The sequence below is a fragment of the Tubulanus polymorphus genome, chromosome 3, assembly GCF_964204645.1.
Source record: "Tubulanus polymorphus chromosome 3, tnTubPoly1.2, whole genome shotgun sequence".
NCBI classification, from domain to species: domain Eukaryota; kingdom Metazoa; phylum Nemertea; class Palaeonemertea; order Tubulaniformes; family Tubulanidae; genus Tubulanus; species Tubulanus polymorphus.
Genome location: NC_134027.1, coordinates 826,288 through 851,977, shown reverse-complemented (window position 1 = coordinate 851,977; position 25,690 = coordinate 826,288). Strand labels below are relative to the sequence as shown.

The window sequence follows — 25,690 nt, the reverse complement described above, 5'->3', positions numbered from 1 at the left end:
AGATCCAATACAAAATGCAAGATCGAATCAAAACTTTCGTTTTTAAAGAATAACTAAAAAAAGTGTCGCCAGTTTTTATTTCATATATAGAACTTATAACAATTAGCGTAAAATGTATAGATGTATATATGAATAGTAAGTAAGTTATCGGTAGATGCAATGTGTACATGCATTGGAGCTAGTTGCCCAAAAGTTTGTAAAAGTTAAGTTAGTGACAAAAGACTTCATTATCAGCATTTTATCACTATTGAGCCGGGTTGCTCAAAAATTGGTTCATAACTTTCGGATGAATGATTTCGGATGTTAACCATTGGTTAACTCTAATAACACACGACTGAGGGGCTGGATCCTGATGGTTTGATTTAAGCAAATCCTTTGAACAACTGGTCCTCTCTGAGACTTGAAAGACTTAATGTTGTGAGGTACGTAGACTAGTTTGAACAGATCCACAATCACTGATTGGCTTGGTCGGTAGAGTGCAGTTTTGAGATATTCGTTAGGAAACGGTCTGAAACCGTTTCTTTAAGTATATTCTATGTTCGCGTGATGGAAACCAAACCGTAGTATCGACATCATGGGATAAATGTGACCCCCTCCCCGGGAAGCGACCGTTATAGCCGTTATATTTAAATTAACCATTAAACGAATACGAATTTATCAACGCGTTTTAACGAATCTTCTCGGTCGTGTCCACTGCGGGTGTAGAGTAACTGATCAGACACTTGGTCACATCCTCTGGTCACCACCGACCACCTCGGAAACCGATAAACTGGTTTCGGGTTACAAAGGCGTTCATCATCGTCTATTTCGACTTGCCAAATCTTGACTAACGTGGAAAACTGAGTGGAACTCTTAGTTTTAGACAACATGACAAGAATACGGTGTGATTCCTGGCTTAACAGCGTGAACGAGCAACACTCGTTCCCTTCCACGGTTCGGGACAGATCCAGTTCGCTTTTTATTTCCATCCGTCCCATTTCTCGGATAAGGGGTGATATCAGATAGATCGTTTGGGTATCGGTTGAAACTATGATATCGTTAGTACCCGCTCTACCCGTTAGATCGGTAATGAACCCATCCACAGATAAGCAGACGAAATTGGGTTCTTCGATATCTGCCGAAATATTCAAACCGACCAGGGTTCGTCCATTCGTGGCGTATAGTGCCGTGTTTATCATATAGAGGGCGCCAGTACGTCCAGATTTTATATTCACATAGGTTCCGTGTTCAGTATGAACGAACCCTCGTTTGATTACATTTTTCCTCGAATCATCGTTTGTATCATCGTCATCTTTGTATTCTCGATCGTTGGTAGCGGAATTTGAGGCGCGATTTTTGAATCCGAATTCAACCGATTCCAACCACGAATCCACCGAGCTCCCGTCAACAATCAAACGGTCGTCTAGGCAACGAGAAGCGCAGTTCATATTACGACCGATAGACGTCACTCGTACGCATTGAACACAAGGGGGCGCTATATAAATGGAGGGAATTCGCTCATTGGTCGTTTGATCACTAGGGCGAACGTTAAAATCTGAGGAAATCTGCTCATTGTTGTCTGTGCGCTGAACACTAGGGGGCGCTTTATCATCTGAGAAATGCTCAGTGGGGTTTTTCCTCGTACACTGATCACTAGGGGGCGCTACTGGTATTTGCTCGTTGGTGCTGAGATTATAATCGCTATCATCGTTAGAAATTTCAACTGAGTTTTCGTTGCTAGATTTACCTATCGATTCCTCACCGGGTTCGGATCTTTCCGTATCGGAATTAATCCCGGAATCATCCGAAAATATATTCGCGTTCGTTTCGGAATCGGCGGCGGCGGTGGCTGTTCTTAAACTGGTCGATAAATCGTTGTGAATCGCCGTGGTTTCATCTTTCAAATCTTGAATCCATGAGTCCAGTTGTATTCTGAGACGGTCCCCGGTCGTACGGAGGACCGTCTCAAAATCTTCGACCTGGTGCAGTTTAGCAGACGTTTCGTTCTCCACATCGCTCAAATAAATCTCCAACGCTGTTTTACGCGTGATCACTTGCTCTATGATTTGTACCATTTTCAATGCCATGGTGGCGCCACCGTTTGACCTAAAAAAAATTGATAGTTAGGTTATTCAAAATTATCCGAATTTATTGGTTCACAAAATTAAAAGATGTTACTATAATTATTCAAAATTCTCCAAAGCGTTAGTCCACAAAATCTAAAAGATCTTACATCATAGTTAGATTTTGTAAAAGGATATATTAAAAGATTTTGACGAACGAAGAAATTTTAACCGACCTTAAGTTAATAAGCTATGAGAAAATTAAGTTTGAACTGCAGTTTCCATATTCTAACCCGATCAAATCTTCCCGAATTAACGAATTCTGCTAGATCTACGAGTTAGAAAGATAAATATTTGTTTATTCTGCTAGATCTGTTTATAAGATTTTTACCTGTGCTGTAGGTTTGTGCTGTATCAGTTAATGACCATTCAGTAAATCGAGCTAAATCGAGAAAATAGTGCTTTTATATAGTCCACGAAATATAGAATAACAAGAACATGCACCGTATATATATATATATATATATATATATATATATATATATATATATATATATATATATATATATATATATATATATATATATATATATATATATATATATATATATATATATATATATATATATATATATATATATATATATATATATATATATATTCTCGTCTACTGAAAATATGTATTTATAAATACACAAATATAATATAGAATAGCTCTATTAGTCCGAACGAGCTTTTTGAACGAACGTGTCTTTGTTTCCTGAACTGAACCCTGACACAAAGACCTTGCAATAATAAACCTATTTCTCGTTTAGAAAATTATCGTTTTTATGAGTTCAGCTTGGAGAAGTTCACACAACGATCGTTTAAATCAAAGGTTGTCCAGTTTTGTGCTAAAACAATTCGGCATTTCCTCGAAAAGTTTACCATCTTTCTAGCAAAATCGTGCTCGGACTTTGTGCACCCACTGTCACTAGATAGATTCGCGCACGGTCATGATAATCTTAGATTTTAAGACCACTCAAGCCGTACAGTCGTTACTACATTTAAGATTATAGTCTAACACAAAATTGATTTTATAACCATTCTCACAACTTAAAACCAGACTCACGATCTATGGCCACAATATATTGAATGTAAGTCACGACCGTAGGAATATTATTTGTGTTATATTATGTTGTAATTTCAATGTAAATAAAGATTATTATTGTCATTATTAATTAGAACTGGTCCAGTTCATAGTAACAATTTGGTCCTACATGGAATCTGTGGGATATCAAACGATCAACAACTGTTCCACAGTTGATTAGACAGTTTACATATTTTGAGTTATGAATGAATGAATTTATTTTTAATTTAAAAATTAAATCACGTCATTAAAAAATCCATACATTTCCGTATGAATTATTTTTATAGTAAGTGAAAAATCGAAATTATTTCAACCAAAGGTTTTTTCTTTTACCTCGAGACTGAAGACTAGACTCAACCGAACACTGTCTTCTATACAGGTTTCCTGCACACAGAGTCCCCGATTACACGTCGGGAATGTCTCTGTAGAATTTCTATGCTGTTTATATCAGTAATTAATCTAAATTCCGTTGCAATAACTGATTTTACATATAAACTGTAATCCGCTCACACCTGCATGCACCATGTGGATTTTATACGCAAAGCTTTACGCTTTCATATGTTTCAAATATAAAATGGTAATTGACGCGTATGCGATATATGATATATCATAATAATGCAATGAATAATCGAGAATACCTGCCCCCTGGTGCCGAAAGCGCGCAACTATTCCTTTTTTGTGTAAATTTCAAAACCTTTATGAAAAATCGGGTGAGGACTTTGATATGAAGCATTGATACTGCAGAAGATCTGAATTTCATCTAGGAAGTTAATGTTTTGTTTTCGCGTGAATTGGAACCTTTGTAGTTTATCATTTTACGTGACCCTGATTTCTGGTAGATCCTCACACTCGTAGACCACTCGTGCGCAATCTAGAGATTGACCAAATGGGTCAGTTTCGGATTGCTCTGTCTAGCATGTGAGATAAAAGGTCTCCATGTCATGGCTCTGTGGGGCTCAGTTCTGTACACGAGAATTTTACAATGAAACAGCCACAGCGACTAGAATTCAGTTCTCTTTTTCTTGAATAGATCATTAAACAATCATATTTGAATTGCATGTTACAATAAAGTTTGATTTATGGGACTGATTCAGGGAATGTTTTACTACAAAAATTCCCTTCTGCAAAAGATATTTTTTTAAATTCAGCGGCTGTGTTGTGCGAACTGTGCTATAAATTACAAACCAGTGATCGAGATATCGAGGGTAAGATGCTATAATCGCAGCGAGGTGACAGCTCCCGCCGGTGATGATTCTGGATGAGATGCTCGAGTGATCCTGGGTCAGTCGCTCGGATACTGAAGTCGTTTGTTATGTTGCGTGGTATGGGGTTTGTTAACTATTGGATCCAGTGTCATAGTTCTTGAATCTTAGGAGTTAAAACATTGATACTGAATTCATTTCAGTTTTAAAGTCAAACTTTACCGACAAAACTGTGGAACCAGATCCAGTTCCGCAGACTCTCGACTATTTTACTCACAACTGTGGAACTGGGTTTTAGTGCAAAACAACTCAATATCAGGACTTTATACGGATGGAATGCTGGGTGCTGGATGATAATGAACTATATTTGAATAAAGAACTTGGGGAAATATAATCATTTTCGGCCAAAGTTATGAGGTCTATGGCGTGTATACATGACATTTGAACAAAGGAGTCTCGAAAAAAGATATTTTACTATCGGAAAGACACAGTGAAAAAAACCTATGGCACCAATTCGACACACATAAATTATCCAGGTAAGACTGTTATATTATGTGAGAGATATTTATACCAGTGTTTATACATGACATTTTTATTGTTTGACTGGAGTAAGGCTTTCACAACACTATTATATATGACATAATCCTCCATTCTATTTCATAGAGAATTCTTTGTATGAAATCGTTTTCCATACCTCGCAAATTAAAAGCCCTGTGGAACTAGACATGTAACTCCAAATTCAGATTTAAACTACAACTGGGTTATTGCGAATTTTTACAAATTATTCATTTTCAATATTCAATCGGACGATCAATATAAACTGGTTGCTATAGACACGCGCAACACTAACAAGTTTTATAGAAATCGATGAAGAAAAATAGAAATCCTCAAAAGAAAAATCAAATATAAAAGAAAATGCAAATGTCAAAACGAACAAACTCAATAATGACGCCGTCTTTGTTCTAGAGCGATGACTTTATCATACTAGTCATTTACGAGATAAACCAGTGACAAGGATGGTTTGGATGACGTTTCAGTGGTTTACTATCATTTCACTTTGTACGGGTAAGTTGACTTTACTACGTAGGCCGGTTGCATAGTCATGGCTTAGACTTAAGACCAGTCTAAGACCAACTTAGTTCTATAGCCAGTCTAACAACATAAGACCAGTGTTAAGATTTAAGACCACTTTTGGACTTAAGTCACGACTGTGCAACTGGCCCCTGGACCAAGTTTAGCTTAGATTTTAAGACCAGTCGATAAGACCGCTCATAACAATGACCATACTGACCACAGTGACCGATATATCGATAGAGAGTGAAATATCAAACTAATCTATCAATAGTTATCGTTATTTCCCTTGATATCTATCGGATTTAAGATTTAAGCCACGGATCCCGCGCTGTCTCTGATCTGATCTAATCCACACAGATCTCACCACATCGAGCTGTAATACATTCCATCAATAACCATCTGAAGGCCGTGGACGCAGAAGCTCGGTTTACCTGTAGGAACCAGATCAAGACCAGCTGGCACAATTTTGAATCCTAATAATGAAAAACCATAATTTATCAGTCTCATATGTTATTTGGAGGGGCACCAGTTTTGAGTAAGTGCTTTCAGCGACCCCGAGAAGAGATTGGGTATGTGAGCTATTTGAGACTGACGGTCTGTGACCAGGGAGGTTGGAACATCCCTGATGTGACCAAGAAGGCGCAGGTCGGATTGGGTATCGATTTATGGCTGAGCTCTCCACGGATTAGTTCCTTTGATCGCGCGATTGATAATTTATTCGTCGTTACCGGAGAAAGTGATCTTTCAAACCTATAAAAAAACATCACATTCCCTGCAGCAGCGTGCAGCAATTACACATACCAACCTATTCAAACCGCCGCTCGCAACAACCGCCCGTAACGCGGCATTTTACATTCGATTTCGTCTTGGGAGAAACTTATGCAATTAGCAAATGTATCTTGCAGACAGTTATTGCTGAAACACATTGTCTACGCGTGATCAAAAGCGATTTTTGTGATGTAGTCGGGGGTGGGGGATGTTTCAATAAATCATTCGCGTATTCTCTTTTTCGGTTTTCTGATTTGTATAATTCTTTTTCCCGAGAACCTTTTATGGCTTTGCTTCTCAAAACTGTTAGGGGAGGGGGTTCACCGAGAACCAACTGTTCTACTCACAGAACTGTGAAGAGGGGGTTTATCCTTTGCTATATCTTGTAGCTTTATCAGCGATGACGTCACCGTGTCCACCTAGGCAACTGTTGAAAGAACTAATGAAATGCATGAAAAATCTACAACCAGCGAAATCAGCAAATTTTCATACGATAGAAAGATTTGTGCCGGTGCTAGGCAGCGCAGATCCTGATACAGTCGAGAGACAATGCAGGTATGAGCCATCTCTATACCAGTCAGAAAACATGGCTGCCATTGATCCCCAGTGACGTCACTTATTATCTTATTATCATGTCAATCGGATAAACTCGATTTTCACTGTAAGACTTGTTGATTATTTAATGAGTGTGGCCATTTTTGCAGCTAGGGATTGTTCTTGTTAAAATTTGAGTTTGTCAGGTAATGAATTTGAGTGACTCTTCTATATTTCAGGGAGGGGAAATACCAAGCGGCGATACAATGCATCGATAATAGAATTAAACATTGCGGCGACGTGGAGAAATTTCATCAGATTTTCAACGTTGAAGCTTTACGTCCAATGATCGGTTATTACTGTAATAAAACTAACAGTGAGTTGATATAACATGAAATAATAACGAATTAAAACGACAAAGACCGGCGGCACCTTACAGTACCATGCAAGTAAATCATGATCTGCATCAGTCGAGGGGGACACTATCCTCTTTTAAAACTAGTTTGTGTCCGGCTTAGTTTTCTTGATATTTGTGGGTATCTTAATTGAATTATAGACAGTTACAGTCTATATGGAAACCAATGAGACCGGGTCTGCAACAGAACCAATTAACTGTTCTTAAAAGTTTCATCCATATTACGACTGAACTTGAAGTTGTTTGTAAAACCTTTTCATCATTCTAGATACAACCGCGCGGCAAGGTCTAACAATAGACGACTGTATGACATTATTCTATGACGTCATAACGCGTTTTGCATACCGTATTGATAATTTTTCTGAATCTCATTTGCATATCTATTTATAGTATACCGGGAAGCCTCGCCGTGTATACTGAAACACAAGTATAGAATACAACGTTGCGTCCGACGAGAAATAGAAAATACTGCGCAAATACGTCACGATGACGTCAGCGAATTATGCAGGTGAGTTTGCCATTTAAGCTAGAGATGTCGCTACCGGTATAGTTTATACTTTCTTACATTGAAATCAATTTCAATCCTATTTCATTTCAGAGTTCGCAGAAAGGGGCAGAAATGTGTCCATCGAATTCTGACGAAATGCGGTCCGGAAATTGCCGATCTTTTACGAAAGACGGCAGAAGCACCGCTGACGACTGCGTGCAAGGCAGCAGTGCCCGGTGACGAGCGATACGCCGCGAACAAAAAACGACACCGAAAACACAAAACGACATCACCGGCTACCGTACAATCTGATCTAAGTACGATGGACGGAAATGAATTCGAAGTACAAGAAATTGAATCCGGAGTTGATGGCAGTACACGTACACAATCTCTTTATTCGTCAATAGTGATTTCTAGTGGTTTATTTGCGTTGATTTATTGCATTTAATGACGTTCAGTAATAAACACATGAAAAGATTGATTAAAAGCTTTAAGTTCAGTTACTTAGACTCTGTTTCAGAGCAGCTCCAGGGAACCTCCAGGGCAGGCTATATTAGTAAAAGCAGTATAAGGCTCGCAAAACTAACAGTGGGCCCGGAAACCTAACCCTCGATTCTGGACACCCGGGATTTGAACCTGGGCCTGTTATTTGTCAGTGCACTGTCCTAACCTCTAGACCACTGAGCTGTAGTGATCAACAGAGTTTGTAAATGTGTTTAATGGTCAGTGGTGACCAGTGAGCTGTTGCGCTTGACTGAGTATAGAAGTTTGACCAATGAGCTCTGTGGTGACTATCCCCACTATGGTGACCAGTGAGCTGTTGCGCTTGACTGAGTATAGAAGTTTGACCAATGAGCTCTGTGGTGACTATCCCCACTATGGTGACCAGTGAGCTGTTGCGCTTGACTGAGTATAGAAGTTTGACCAATGAGCTCTGTGGTGACTATCCCCACTATGGTGACCAGTGAGCTGTTGCGCTTGACTGAGTATAGAAGTTTGACCAATGAGCTCTGTGGTGACTATACCCACTGTCAGTTTCTAATTCCGAGGATCCAGTCATCGGATTGAAACTGCCTAAAAATTAAAATGGCCTTAATTTGACTCATAGATCCACGATTATTTTGAACGCTTTCGTAGGAGATAAATATAATGAGTTTGTCATTTCATGTCCACCACGTATCTGCTTCTATACGTCATGGGTATTGTATTAATATACTATGTCTCGTGTCTTAGATATTAGATATTTATTTTGCACTTCAGAATATCAACTCGTGTATTGAATAACCTAGAAGTTTATCATTTCTTACCTAAAACAAACATCAGTAGAACGCACGCGTTCCGAGTATGATATCAGTACAAATACTCGTCTGGTTTATTACACACAGTATAGGATTAGCTAGTTTCAAACAAATCCTATTTCGAAAGTGTAGAATTTAGAAAACATTCTAAAATTCTGATATATCGGATATTGTGAGCTGAAAATTCCGGGATTTGATATTCTCAAGTTATTTCGATATTACTGTGTAAAGACTCTCAAACGGCGATTATGGATTTGGATAAAACTAACAATAAGAGGCACGGTTTCGCTAATATCGTTACCACAGCCATGCAACAAAATAAAAGTCGCTTGAAAAAGATGTCAAATGGTAACGATACTAAAAAACTATCAGGACCCGGCGATCAACAGAATCCGGGCAGACGGGCTTCACTGATTAATCGTTTCAACTCGTCGCGGGATGAAACTGAAATAGTCTTTCCAACCGGCGCCAGACAAAAACGGCACACTTACAATAACCACCGCATGGGGTCGCTGGACGAGGATGAACCGGAACTGGAGGAGAGCATCCGGTCCAGTAACAGCCTCGTTTCAGGAAGTAGACGTACTCCACCGCCGGTTAAAGTTCGGGCGCGTCAACTCGATCGACAACCGAGTTTTACGAATAAGGAACCGCTGTATATGGTCGACTTGGCCGGAGATCAGTTGATCTGTAGGAAACGAGCCAGCAGTTTAACTAATCAAGACGAAATGACCGAAAACGAACGTAGACTGTTTCAGTTCATGCAGGAACGACTTGGGGATCGATACAATCATCACAGTTCGGGGCCGTTCCGGAACAGACGACAGGCCAGTAGAGTTTATACGAACGAGTCGCTCATCGTAGATCCCCGGATGTCGTCCTTCACTTTCGACGGTCTCTTCGAAAAGAACCCGGATGGAACTTTCGTTAATCGATTCAAATCGGATACGAAACGATACCTGACGCCGATGGTGCTGCCACCTATTCACTCGTGTAAACCGACTCCGTTGAAAGCGCGAGATTTCTCGAAACCGTTGCCTCAGCAGCGCCCCCTGACGAGAGCGGAATGGGTCGATTTTAAACACATCAGATATCTGCGCCCGAAAGCGAAAAGATTTCAGTCTTCGTCAGAAATGGATTATCCGTACATGTGGAAATAGTCTTAAAATCCAGCAATCTTGACAACCTGTGGTTAACCAGGATCCGAAGCACGGAAGAATGAACATGAACCTCTTAGCTATGCATCCTTACTAATTGAGTTCAGAATTCCATCGTTGGAATTTGGCTAAAAGGATCATAAGATTCTCTGGAACTGCGGAACTGGGACCTGTTCGCTTAATAACAATACATGAACTGATTTAAAACTGTGGATCTGGGCCTAGTTCAATCATAGTCACGGCTTAGATTTAAGACCAGCATGAGCCCGTATATACTAATTCAATATCTAGTCAGACAAGTTAAGACCAGTCTTTGACAGACCTCAACAGTCGTTAAGTCGGAGTCGCGACTGTGCAACAGGATTCCAGATCCGTAATCAATGCAAATTGTCCTTGATAACGATTGATTATCTTGAAGAACGTGAATAATAAAAACGAAAGCTTTCTGTCCGAATTTTACTTTCCATTCATAGTTCCATTCATCCTTCGAGGCTCCTCCAAGTTACTGGTTGTTAATGAACTAATTACGATTAATAAGAACTGTATAACTTAGAGTCGAAGTTAACCAACCAAACGCCTGCAGGGGTGTCATTTAATTCTGACTGTACAAATAAAACTTGTTGATTCCAAATTTTTTAAGTCTAGAGTCGAATTTTAACGGTGGAACTGGGTTTGATGTTTCACATCAAAACCTACACATAAACAAAATGTAAATCCCTTGATTTTTGTCCTGCTAAACTATATTGACTTTCTGTGTAAAGTCTAACTATATTTCAGACTATCAAATAGGATTAGAATTGGACGTATTTCAAGTGTTGTTTGTCGATCCGGTCATCATAGAATCTACATTAAAAAGTGTGAACGACATTCTCTGAGTGGATTTCACATCGTTTTGTGACTCTTAAATCGTGTGTCCTATCAAACGGTTGTATTATATTGAACTATAGTATTTCTATAGACCAATAGTTTCTGCAAACAATTCGGCAGCTGTTATTTGTAGATTTAACGAGTCGTCACCACTTTGTTAAACCCATACTTAACATGATTTTATAGCCTTTTCTCCATCGTGAATCCGATGCCCGGCTTCTCCCTAAACACACAACAACGTTTGTTCATTATCTAACTAGTAACGCGTCTGTCCATCACCGAAATATCCCATCCGCCCGATCAGTGACCTTTAGAACTTTATGTCTCGGGTTCAATTTAAGATTTCACGAGTGTTTGTAAGTTTTTATAGCCTGCTTTCGTATCCCCGAGTAACATACAATCATCTCGAAATGGCGTTTTAATGACATATTGATTAAGGCTGGTTTTCACGAGCGGTTTCAAGCCCGCAGTTTCCTAGCTATATATTTGTTGTAAGGAGATATTTCCTGTCCCCCTAATCAAAATCTGCACATCGCGAGATATAGATATTACTATAGTGACATTTCATAGATTCTAACAGTGACGTCTTTTATGCGCAAAAATTTAATACAAGCACCATTTGACACATTTTTATTGCACTTTCCTATATTTGCAGCTAGCGCATTTTTAGAGGCTATCAGTTAAAACTTCATAAATAATTCGTACAGTTAAGTGTATCAAGTATATATATATTCAGAAATATAACATGCCTTCGTTGATTTTGCTGGTGGTATTTGCAGGCGAGATGGGCAACGGAACTGTTGTAAGTATTTCAGCTAGAAAGTTAATCTATTTCGTTACATATAAAAACGAGTCTTCAAAAACCATTCTGATCTTTATGTTCAAGTAGATTTGGTTCTGTAGTTCAGGGTACAATTTATAAAAAAAAAACTATTTGATTTCTTCTTGATTCAGTTTTCAATCGATTTAGGAGTTGATCCTTTTTGTGAAATTTGGTCCTGGGCTAAATTGTGAAAACTTCAAGGCAATAAATACTATTGTCGCATGACTGTGTACAATGTCTTGGTATTCCGCATTCTCATTCCTGTTTGGGTTGATTTCATTTTCATCTGAATCTGATAAATGTTTCTATGCGCCGCGACCTGTTTTGATGTATAAATACCGGTTTACTCTATCTCAACGATTATTTGTTTTATAATGACGGCGATCATGGGCGCAACCAGGAAATAAAACTAATTTCTAGAAAGGTGACGGAAGCAGGTTCTTTTGTGCATCAATTAAATATGTCTAATAAAGACCTGCACTCATAATTGACGTCGGTCATACACGATTTACTTGGAGTAATTTATATGATTTGTAGATATGCGAGTTATGTATAGATTTATAGATATGATATAGCATGAATAGAAGATGTATTTCAATGGGCTGTTTCTATGGAGAGTTATAAATAGGGCCGGGCTTCCGTTCAGATATATGCAATAAAATCTTCTCATAAAATCAAGAGAAATTCCATCAAATAAACCGAAATGTTTCCTCGAGTTTGTAGTTTATTCGACGTTTCGACTTTATCCTAATAGTCATCTTCGGGAATATTCATAGGAACATTTCGGACTCTTATCATTCTTATTGTCAGATTTTATTATCATCTTTACAACGGACAGAATATTTTCATCAATGGTAAAAAACTGCCTGTAGCCCTAGAAATAAAGATGTTCGTTTAAAATCACCATTAATTCTGCCAGGAATCAAAGATAATAGTTGTAATGATTTGTTAACTTACACATGAAATATTTTACAAAATAGAAAACAATTTTTTCATACAAATAAATTATATTATACTGTTAATAGTTTTGTTAGATCCCCGTGAGCCGCACATCGACGTTGAATTGATGAAATCATCATTGCTTTTTTTACAGTACCACAACCGCAATTTCATAGCATCAATAAATAAGTCAAACACAAACACAATGGCACTTCGTCAATTAAACTGCAAAGTAACAACGTACTTCAGATCAGATTTGCGGTTGTGAGAGCCACTTAGAAACCGTACAACGCGAATCCTCTTTCACATCAGATACGTACAAAGCTAAATCTTTAATATTTAAACGAGAAAAGCATTGATTTTCTAACAATAGAAAACTGTGAAAATTCATTTTCTATATTAATCATAATTAGATTGCATGAATCGCATTTAGTATAAGTTATATTGGTTGGTTTGCTAATTGGATGATGGTTTGTACCCTTCCCTGTGGAGCTACTGGACTGACCGTCTCAACAGTGCAACACAGCATTTGAAAGTAATCAATGCAAGTACGAATAACACGTAATCCCGATGTCTGTGTTTGTATATATTTGTTCAGATTCAATTTACGAATATTGCAGAAGAATGAGAGTTTGTATCGGTGAGGAAAATATCCAACCGCGATTCGACAAAAAACAATAGGTCATTCGACAATTCGTACTTTCATCGACGCTGGTGAAGCTACTACGGATGACAACATGGACACAAACATTTTCCTCATAGCTAGGATGATGAAAAATAGCGTGTTTTTGGTAGAGATTTGGCTGACATATATTTCAGAAAATGATCTTCGTACGATTGAAGCAAAATCGAAATCTTATCTATTAGATTGTTTTGTAGACTTCAACAAAGCGTTTCAAGGCTAATCAGATTCTTCAACGCTATTTAATTAACCATTCAATACATGTCCAGCATGTATTTGAATATCTAAGTCAGACCATGGACGTATAAACTAGATACGTCCATGGTCAGATGAAGGACAGTTTAAAGTAGACTTAACAAATGCACGTAATATCATAAACAATCTCTTGTCACTCTATCACGCTTTGAAGACTTCATCCAATACTAAGGCGTTTGACAACATTGTTTAAAAAACTAAAATCTGTATAGAGTAACTAACTTGATTATATATCTAATTCATTAATTCCTTTCAATTTAGCGATTGATAGAGAAGTCGAAAGTGATTGCTAAATCGGTTTTACCGAATTTCATCTGTAAATAGTGACGTAGGGACTCTTCAGGGTCCTTGAACAGTTTGTCCTTTAAGTAATAGCCTAAACATAGCTGCGCAATCTCAGCGGCGTTCTCTTCCTGTTTTGGACCCCGTTTGCAATTAAACGATTAACTCTTTCTTTAAAAATAGCAAACTGAGTTTTTGTTATTTCAAACTCGACACCAATCGAGCAATAGTTAAACGATTATCTCACGGGAGGAGATTTTTTCTTCCGAAACCTAGTCTATTGTTTGATGCTCTTGAAGACTGTCCCGCTGAGAAAATTGGGCACATCTCGTCCAAGTTCAAGTCGCTCCACGGATGTCGACTTGAAGGTCATATTTAACGGATATCGAGTTGACACTCGGAAGTTAAATATTTACTAATTTTCTGATTAGCGATTTGACACTTGTGCTAAAAGAGGTGCGTGCAATTCTGAGTTGCCGAGTAGTGTCTGTCTATACTATCATACATTACTGTCTAATTGATGTAGAATCAAACTCCGCGTGAAGTTCCATTCAAACCTTTGTAATATTGCGACTGATTAATATTTGCGACGCGCTGATTGGACCGTCGAGCGGTCGGCGACGCCGAGTTGCTGCGAACGGCCGCTTAAGGCGCTGTAAAAAGTCGTTTAAAGAGCGACCGCTTCAAAGCTTTTGACAGATCGAAAGTATCCGTCAGCTCTACCTCGCATAGGCAGATTCAGCGGAGACCTCCTATATAAATAAATACTCAACGTTTTTCTATGGATATGACAAGAAATTATTGATATTATCTAACCGCGTATTTTGGGTAAGTCACATTGGCTTTTCTATTCAAATCAAAGGCTTTTTAAAAGATAATTTCGGAAACTTTTACCTGATTGTCTACGGTTGTAGTCGCGATATCATTTTTCATGATAAAGTTTTCAAGGTGTCTGTGAAATGTAGAATAGGCAGCCTACTCGCTTCACGGGGGGACATCTTAAAATTTACCTCTCCTATTATCACAGTTTGTCAACGATTTTCAAAATCCCGGAATAGGTAAATGTCTCTCTTATTCATTTGGTTGACTGATTCGATTTACTTCTACTGAAGGTGTTTCTAGCAAACTTACCAGTTACACCTTTAGGGAACGAAATACGAAGTTTGAATTTGAAATCGGAAATCGAATTACAGATGTGTTTGATTGATCTATTCAACCAATCCCTTAGGACCATCAAATGTGTATTGTATCTTGCTAGGATGTTTAGCGACTATCTTAGCTAACTTAGTTGTTCGCTGTTTCGGGTATAGGCTGATTATTGCAGTAACAAACAATAAGTAGTATAATAAATCAATAAACAGTGGCTCCGGTAGAATATAGTGAATTGTGTCAGCTCTTCATATTCAATAATTCATTATTATCTGCCTATTATAGCAACGCATACGCGTGCATATTCATTTATCCAAAAGCGAATTGAAGATTTACCTATCTGTAGATCTGATGTCGGGATAAGCTACGTCTTAATCCCTCCTAAGTCGATGCTTATATATGCCTAATAGTGATATGATATAGTAAGTCTATAGAATAAGATGAGATAAACATGTCAGCTATAGGGAAAACGAACATCTGAACACCATATCACGCAGTTCCATATTCAAAGAGGGAACTTTGGCTCAAGAGATATAACATGGGCCATGCAGGTATTGGTTTATAGATCGAAACTTGAGTGAAACTGGGTCCTTGTCTCTAGAGATGTCTTTAAGTAATTTCAATTTCACTTAAAACATTCTCCTCAGTTAGTTTTTAGTGAACAAAAGTATTAATTATGCAAATGAAGGTTATCAGAACATCGTATCTAACCTATGTAGGGCCATTTTTGGACAAAATTGTGAACAACATGTGGATAGAACGATAACCACAACATGTGGATGTGGTGCCTTGAGTTTGTGCCCATAAACGCTACATCTCACGTTGATGAAACTTTTGAAATAATAAATGAAAGAGATTTCTAGAATATAACAGATTTTGTTAAGAGCTACGTGAATTCATAGTAAGTTGAATTACAATTTTTCATGTATGTATTGAAAAAAATAGAAAGCCATAGAGATGCACTTGAACTGCACCTGGTGTTAATTCGAATCGTATTTTGTTTTGAAGTGCACATGTTCAAATTGGTTGGATATAATAGTGATAGGGGTATCACAGGGATGCGAGCCTGTTTAATACTGAATTCAATTTCACTGGATGGGTATGAACTATGGTGGCGCAGAGAAACACTTCAAAAACCTCTTGAAGATACGTTCTTTGCCGGCGACAACTTTTTATATATAATGGATGAAATATGCGCCGAAAAAGGCTTTTGTTTAGATTGGAATTTTTAGCATATGGGCAAGTGAACAGAGATTCAGTTTCGTGCGAGTGTTTTACGCTCAAAAACGATTTATTTCCATTGTTCAATATATTAATACAACGTTACCGTTAAAAAGTTGACGTTTGAATCATTCGTGAAAACAATCAAAATCAGGTTTGACTCTTCAAAATTCTTTAATCCTGGCAGTTTACAGTTTACGGTTTAGTTTATTGGGCAATACGCTGTGGTTTTGCAAATCTAACAGAATTCGTCTTAAAACAATTAATCATTTGATTACTCCAAGGAACAACGGACATCCACAATTTGTTCATTCGCTTGTGGCTGACGCCGGTTTGAGTTACTCATTGCCGGGAGCCATGTCAGCTTTAAACCAACATTCGTCCATGTCATCCTTTTCAAAATAGGTTTCGAGCGATTCAAACTTTCAAATTAAATGACACATTCTCAACCTGGTGCGTTATATAATGTTTGTTCTCGATTTCTAATAGTTTTCCCAGGATTGACCACTTTTACGTCATGAATATTTAAATTGGCGGGTGACCGTTATTTGCGTTCGATTCAAACTTGATCGATCAATATTTGTATGTCGTGATTGAAAATGTGCGAACTCGATTGTCTAACACGTGACGACTCGTATAGAAAAGAATATAGAATTGAATAGAATTTCCTCACAGAATGAAGACAAATCACTTTAAGATCATTTCCCGAAGATGGCTCCTTGTAGAACGGATCCAATAGAACCCGTTCCAATGAGTGGAATGGATTCGAAGTCAATGGATACCCACAAAACTATGGAACTGGATCCCACCACTGTTGACACAAGTATGATATTGTAGTTAGGCCCTATATGACCTAAGAAGCCTGGGAACATAGCTTACACATAGTGTACCCTTAAGACAATGCTTTATTTAGCATTCGGTTGATTTGCTTGACATGCAACAACACAAAACCGAAAATCATTTAAAGGAACAAATTGATCCGATAACCAAATATATACATGTATGTATTGATCAAATGCCTTGTGAAAATTGCCGTAATAGCACGAATTTGAGAATTGCCTGTGGCCCTCGCAGCAACCTTTATAACAGCAATACGCGTAACATTCAATTACATCTTTCATCCTGTCAATGTGTGAGTAGTGTAATTTATGTAGGGACTTTCAGGAATAAAGCTGTGCATTTTCATGAATATTATCTATGAGAAAATAGTAACAATAGTTATCGAAACAATAGTAAAAAGTAGTGTAATAGCCGGGTACACCGAAACATGGAGAATAGATGATTCATTTAAAACCCACTTTATTACAACAAATTCAAAAGTTCAAAAATAAACCTGATGATGGTCTCTAGCGAGAGTCCAAAACATTGTGTTTTCTAATCTTTGATTTGATAAATAAATTTCGTCTTTAATCTGTTTAAATCTGTTTACCGATGATGATAAGTTAATAAGTCTGTAGACTTTTAGAAAATTATTTGGATAAAATCTTTTTCTTGAAACCGAGCAGTAAATCATACCAATTGACCTATAGATGAAAGGGATATTTGCCACGAATATTCTCCTTGAAACTTCTAACGGGCTTTTATCTTATTTCGATCGAAATCTTAACGACCTTATTTAGCGTAGACACGTTCACCGTTACCGGAATGTCTTCGAGCTATTTTCACGTTAACGAGGAACAGGAGCTTCCACTCCCTGCGTATATTTTAGCCAGAAGCACTTGTGGATATTCGTAGAAATGTTAAAGGCAGACCAGGGGATCCCGGGACGGTTCGGGGGGACTCCTGGTGATTTCCTGAAAAATTAATGCCACTTCGTAAAACCCCCTCCTATCGCCAAGCCCAATTACACACTCAAGACGCGTGAAAGACGGTGCTCATAATTAACTATAATTAAATTCGCCAGTGAATAGTCCAATGATATCTATTGACACCTGAAAGCGTCGTTCTGATGTAACAAAACAATTCCCAGTATTCAACCGCCTTGTTTTACTCAATACAATCGTAAAATTAGATTCTCGCTAACGGCGAACCCTTTTCTATACGAGTCTGAGTATGTTTGGTACTCGCTATTTTTCAGTAGCTAGAAGCTACCCCCTTAAGCGGCCGGATCGCGTGACTGAATGCCGTAATAACTAGATCTCTGTATCGGAACTCAGCTCTGTTGTGAGTGTGTTTATATAGTATTTTTCGCGTGATTGTCTGAGAATTATTAAAACTTTCTATGATATCTTTCATTCATTACTAAGAACCGACTCTCTTAGTTATAAGTAAAGAATACTCGACGTTGTCTTAAGTAAGTTGTATTCGGCTGTTGCGTGTTGAACGTCGGATCGGGAAAATTTTGACACGTCACAAATGTATTAAAAGGTATGATCCTAAAATACTTATTAATTACTAATAATATTTTTTATAGTTTCTGCTATTAAGACAATGATCGCGACGACCCGAGCTTGATTGAAGGCTTATCTTAACGCGTATGGGCCGTCGATTTGTCATATTATCATTATGATTATCAATTTGAAATATATTCTCAGGAAAGAAAATGCGTGAATTTGTTTGTAAGATTTCTTAGACTTGGTATTTCTTTCTAGACATTGTTTAAAGGATCCAGTTTCACAGTTATGAGTTAAGATCTGACTCTTAAAAGTTAAAACATTGAAAATGATCTAAAATGATCTATTTTTAACTCAGCGTTAAGTCAAACTCATAACACCGAGAAACCGAGAATAGGATCCATCCAGTATTTATGCGCGATGATGTATATACCTATGGAGAATCTCTTCATTTTCTGTGAAATGTCAATTCTATTTCATTTAACTCATAGATAAAAGAAAAATTTTCTCTGAAAATACAAACAACCATTGGTATAAATGTAACACTTATTTTATTTCTATGTTTGGCCATCATCGATTACCAATTACATAAACACTATTCATGCATATATAAATGTGCAGCTCTCATGATGGTCTCTCATGTCGTTATCACAAAACATTGAAAATACTATTTATTTCACAAAGTGTCTATTTAGAAATCGTTGACCGAAATATCAAACTAGCATCATGGTCGGCTAAAGCTGTCTATCTGATCGAATGTATGCCGTGAAAACGATGTAGATTGTAGCCGCTAACTCTGAATTAGTCTCAGATTGATTTCATGTACATCGTCAGCCAAGCACCAGTTGTACGTCGTGACGAAAGGGCTCAAAAAATTGTCTTAAATCTTAAGACTGGTCTTAATGTTATTGGCTAAAGAAATTGGCTAAAGTAACCCCTGGACCATCCTGTTGTTTCACCGACGCAGGGCAATGCCCCCTACATTTACACACAATTTTCTCATCTTTAATTTTTCTGCCTTTTTCTTTTTTCTTCAGAAAATGAGACAGAAACAGCCCGTTGTCATGGCAACGTCCACGGTAAGTCAACCATTACCTCGAAATCTGTTTTTTAAATTGTATTGAAAAATGCAGCCGGAAAATAACAAAATACTGGCGATAGAATGACTATGTATTACTGGGGTTGATAGCGGAGTGCGGGCTTTGTTACCAAGAGAACAATTTGGATGCTGGAGATAGATGCGGGTTCATCTCTTCTGCATCTGTCATCAGAGCAGGAGACTGGGAAACGGGGCAAGTGATCATCATTTTTGTTACACACACTTTTCAAGCAGCAGCAGCCGCGGGAGAGAAACCTGTCTCTACTAGTAACGCCATATAAAGAGGAACTGGCCCCATTTCTTCTATCTGGATTTTCCACAATAACAACTTTCTCCAATAAACGGTCGTCCGACCGTACGAGTCGCAACTATTCATCTTGAAGTATGGAGAATCAATATTGACATACGGCCACACCGCGCATTCGTTTGGACTTAATGACTAGATGACTAGAAACTAACTAATTGTAAGCTATTTAGAGAAAGTTGAATTTACCGCGTGGTTGAATCTTGTATTGGTCATTCGATAGTTAAGATTGTATCGTTGAAAGGGAAGACATCTTAAATATTTGATTAAGTCAATATTTGTCAGCGCCATTAGCGGACACTTCAATAACCCGCGCGCAAACTCTCAAGAAAGTTAAGTCGTGTGTTTTGAGTGTATAAGGCTTCACGGATGGGCAGTCTCATCGTTATCTTAACTTCCTATAAATATCTGTGAACGCCCGAACAAAGACAGACGTTCTTCTCGAAAATATATAGCCAAACCTGGTTCAAAGTCGCCTTATCAGACAAGTCGACACATTATATCTTGTATGCAACAAAAATAGCATCGTGTTAAGTTCTGGATCGATTCTGGACCCAGTTTCATTTTATGATATGTACGAATCAGATTCGACTAGGAAATCGAAGCATTCAAAATTGGTATTTGATTTTACAAAGCGAAGCCATTGACACAGAAATTTACTAAAATTCCCAACAACAGCCTGACGTGTGTCAACCAGAAACGATTTCATTTTATGGGCTTCAATTATAAAAACTATTTTTATTGGATTTAAGTGCGCTTTAATGGACCGGCACTATTACAACTAAACTTTACTATTGATTATGAAAGTATTATGTTTGAAAGCATTCCCTCTCAGAGCCATTTTGCATTCAGGTGCAAAGGCTATTTTTTCATCGCCGAATTTTCATAGTTTTCGATTGTGATTCAATGTGGAGTTTTCATATTTTTAGCGTATGGACATGATGATGGACTCGAACATATTCCACGGATTTTTAGCAGTAGCGACTGGTGCGAACTCACAGCAGAGAAACACCTCATCAGGCAAACAACTCGAACTAGTGAAGGTAGGTCAAAACGAGAGTCTAAAGCAGAACAGGTGCCTTAACAAATATACCGCACCGCTGTGATATTAATAATACAACTAATATTGAATTGTAATAGTTTCTATTCATGGTTTATTTACACACTTTAGTATGAAATACTTTCATTGATCGTCAATAATTTCGCTTTTTATAAATTGCACGACGCACCACGGCGTTGTTATTCTAATGAATATGGTCGTTGCGCGCGGTGCTTGCGTTTTATGATTTTGCGGTTTGCCGGATTACATGCCCCGAATTAGGATTATTTAATAGACCGAATTCTTGAACAGGACCACAAGTGTTTACACTTGTATTTAGATAATTAAAGGTGGCTAAACGCATTAGTAAAATTCACACGTTTTCGACTCCGAACTCACTGAGGGCTGAGGCCTTTAGAAAATAATTACACCTGCCATATAAAAATAGCATTTTTTAAAATGTTACACTTGTTTATTTTGTGGCGTTTTATCTAATTCAAGGGCGAGAAGATACTGATAACAAACACGACTGATTCTGATATGTGGTGGGCTGTTACTGTCAACAGGTAATTTCGATTTCCGATTTTTTTCCGTTACAAAAATGTTTAAAATTGAATCTTTGTATTGTGGAGAGTAACCTGAGGCGAGATTGCGAGGGTGTTAGTGTACTATGACATCCAATCAATACGTTACATTGTGTAAAAATAAATTCGACTGCAAATTGATAGCCTTCTGAGTAATAGAATAAAAACAGCACCTAAAATGATTTCATACTGTCGCGCCGTAGGTCTTGGCACTTATTTAGTGAAATGTTACACTTAAATGCCAATTTTTCTAAATTTTCTTGTTAGTTTTTGCCCGTAAAGGTTGAGGTTCATCTTCACTTAAAAGTTAAATCTCTGTGGAACTGGGTGTTTGTTCTCTTGGTCATTTTCATTACAACTCTATCTATTTCAATTTCAGTCATGAACGATACGGTTTGGTTCATAAGAAGTCAATAGAAGTGATGGATATCAGCGAAGAGCCGTGGTTTTATCGAGAATTACCTCAAAGTTTAGCTGTATCAGCTCTTAAACAAGAGGTAAGCCTATCTACGCGTGTCGACTCTTTCAATAATCATATTCTTAGCGCCCAATATCCACAAAAAACGAAGCGGTGTATAAATCTAAAAATGTTTTGAAATTGTAAATTCGTATTTCAGGGCGAGGGAAGTTTTCTAGTACGAACGTATAAAAAGAAATACATATTATCTCATTGGTAAGTCTAAGTTAGTAAATCTCGAATCCGGTTGCACAGTCTCAGATAAGATCGATGAAATCATTTGGAATGAACTATGATTTATCTTAACGAATAACCACGTGGCACTGGGGCCAAATTTATGAAAGGCTTTCGTGAATTTGGCTTTGGAATCATTTTATACCATAAAATATTTATGTTTAATTTATTCATCATTCTAGGACTAGTCAGTCGATTGATCACGTGTTCATACATAAAACAGATAGCAGACGATTTTATATAAACAACAGACGAAGATTCGCAACAATACAAGAATTACTGGATTATTGCCGTGGTGATGAAGAAGGTAAGGATTTTGGGAAGAAACCGGTTGGAATTCGGGCTCCAACAGAGTTTTAAATCGTTAAATTCAAAATCACAAACATTAAAAAAGGAAGCCATGTTTTTGGTTAAGTTTGACTCAAGTTTGACTTTAGAATCAATTCATTTTCAATTTTTTAATCCAAATAGTACTTAAACAAGAACTTGTCGAATTTCATGGTTTTATGATACGCTCAGGTAGTCTCAAAAATGAAATTTCTTTTCTTCTCTAGGTCTGAAATTGGAGAAATACCCTCTTACCGAAAGCATCAACAGATTACTGTTGTTGGACGTGTCAAATATAGCAGTACAGAACAGTTATAGATTGGAAGATCGGTTTCCATGGGTAAGGCATATCTCTCAGGCAATCAATAAATATTGATATATCAATAAATAGATCAATGATAGCATAGACTACAGGCTGTCCACAATCTGTGTCATTAAAGCTAGGGTTTCTATCAGCGGGTCTCTACGACTGGAACGACGATATTCTCACTTCTGAAGACTGAGGTCTTGTAGCAATGTTCTTTTTCCTCTTGACTATTGTTTGAATTGAGAATCATTCCAACTGTTGGTGAAAACGAAGAAGTCCAGGATATTATGCGAAAAACAATTGTAGAAAAAATTCCATAATTCGTGTTGGGCTGCCATGTCGGTTTCCATCAGAAAATTCACTATCTAATGCAATTGACGACAATACCTTGTATTATGATTTGATATTTCAGAATGTCAGACCCGGATCTTTGAAGAACAAAGGTGACGTCACGGTTTATTGTATGAAAAATAAATCTAGAAAATCGGATGAAAAACTTTTGCAGAAACAAATTCCTTTATTCGCGTAAGTTACAAATCTCTAAATTCTACACTGGAACCATCTTCAATTATCAGCGATCATCGTGTGAAATGTTTTAGAATAATCTTTTTAGATGTTTGGAACATGAAAACATTGTTAAACTACAAGGAATCGGCTTCATCGATTCACGATTGTGTGTCGTTCTTAAAAACCCTGGAAATGGTAAGAATTTTAGTTTCAAAATTTCGTTCCTGATTTACTTCTTGTTGCTGTTTGGAGATTTTTCCATCAGAATTTTTAAGCTTTAGAAATACCATTTTAACTGATATATAAAAAAATCCCACATTTAAAAAATTAAAATATATTCCAAAAGTGTTTCCTTGAGTTAGTGTAGTTTCTCCAACATTTCGACAATATATATATATATATAGTCATCTTCATGAATACTGTTGGGAATTTGTATATTATCGCCACAGCGACTCGGCTCTATCAAAGGTGAACCATTTGAAACTCCTTTTTTTCTCATATTTTTCTCTACATTTTCTGTTTGTTTTTTTCTGTAGTAACCCTTCAGGAATACCTACGCGAACGAGGTCGCAGTCGTTTAGACAAACCTAACGAACTACTTTCATTCGCTAAACAAATCTGTAACGCGATGGTTTACATCGAGAAACGGGGCATCGTCCATAACGAACTGGTAGGTTTATAACATGTCCCGTAAACTAAACGATTCATTTCAGCTCGTGCCCAAATTTCACAATTCAAGACAAAAATGTGCCCCTAACCCATGGCCCAGTTTCACAAAACGGGTTAACCCCTGAATCGATTCCAGATATACAGAATTAAAGAAGAACTTGATTTAATTCGTGAGTCAAGGTTTTTTGTCAAGCTGGGGGTCGTGGGTTCATAAACATTTATTCGACCTTGAAAACAATCGACCTTGAAAACATCTAAATAAACATCACCTTTAACACCGGGTTTATTTTTTCTAGACTACTGAGAATTGTTTTGTCGACAAAAGTTCGGGAACTGTGAGAATCGCGGGTTTTCATTATGCCAGGTAAGTGTCCCCGGGTTGAGAGGAATTTTCTCTTCAATTCGTGTATCACACGCACGCACGGTACGATTGTATATTCACCGTAGTGGAGTAGAGAGTCCCATGCGGTAAAATAGCGTGTCGTCTGCCGGGTAACATGACGGGAGGCAACACGCTATACGCACAACTCTCTCGACACGATTTGTAGAAATTATCAACGGGGGTTTCTAACGAGTCATTCATTTAAATATCACGCATTAAACGATTGAATGAAATGATCAGAAAAATTAAGAGCTCGAATGAATGAAAGTTACCAGAAACTTAAGACGTAATTTTGTGATTATGAATAATCGAAGCGCGATGTTGATTAGAATAATCGATTTCAAGGATTCAACTGAAAATATTTTCATCCGTTTCTTACAACGATGTTAAATCTACTAAAGCGTCTTTTTGCGGTATCCCAGCCATTTATTTCCCTTGTCATAATTTTGTCTTCCACATTCGACGTTCTGATGAATTCCCAATTTCAATTCCAGATTTGAAGAGGACAAGGAACCTTTACCGGACAAATTCATAAGTAAAACTAAAGTTCTAATTTGTCCACCCGAGTTGGTTGAAGGACAGACGAGTGCTTCAACCTCTGATGTTTGGGCGTTTGGTTTGATATTATGGACGATGTTCTGTGATTCAAACAGTAAAAGTGGTTCGCTCACTATTTCTAAGGTAAATATACCATAATTTACGTAACAGGACCCGGGTTGGTTGAAATTTAACTTACGTGAATCCGGGTCCAGAAATGGGACTTGAGTCTATACAGGCTGTTCGGTGACTATTTATCATATCGTCTAATGTACAACGCTTACGAGAAAGATGTATAGACGTTTAGACTGACAATGAGCCATTTTCAAAACTGATTTGATATGCAAGAACAGTTGTAACAATGAAACAAGACCAGCAAAATGCTACAGCCGGAATGTATCTAGAATCTTAGTCTTTTCCTTCTTGGGTTTTTTCGTTAAGAGAATCCAAGTAAATGTTTTGCTATTCCAAATAAATTCTTACCTCAATCACAGCGCCTCTCGATACACGGGAATTCACGACGAACTCAAAATTTGTTAAAACCTCTCGTTTTACGATTAAATCTGATCCTACTGGATGAAAACCAC

General features: G+C 37.6%; 1 protein-coding gene across 2 annotated transcripts; it reads right to left on the bottom strand.

Moving 5' to 3' along the window:
• Positions 1–70: 70 nt before the first annotated feature.
• Positions 71–25,690, bottom strand: LOC141902422 (uncharacterized). Of its 2 annotated transcripts, XM_074790135.1 has the most exons (3): positions 25,587–25,690; positions 2,434–2,484; positions 71–2,085 (listed from the first exon to the last, which is right to left on the bottom strand). In XM_074790135.1, the coding sequence occupies exon 3, from the start codon at positions 2,064–2,066 to the stop codon at positions 639–641; it is 1,428 nt and encodes a 475-aa protein (XP_074646236.1). In that variant the 5' UTR covers positions 2,067–2,085; positions 2,434–2,484; positions 25,587–25,690; the 3' UTR covers positions 71–638. The 2 variants fall into 2 exon arrangements, with proteins under 2 accessions (XP_074646236.1, XP_074646235.1); XM_074790134.1 differs by lacking the exon at positions 2,434–2,484 and having other exon boundaries at positions 25,587–25,686.

What these genes read in the sequence shown, in the direction of transcription:
- LOC141902422 (XM_074790135.1), bottom strand. Translation starts at nt 2,066, where the DNA reads ATGGCATTGAAAATGGTACAAATCATAGAGCAAGTGATCACGCGTAAA.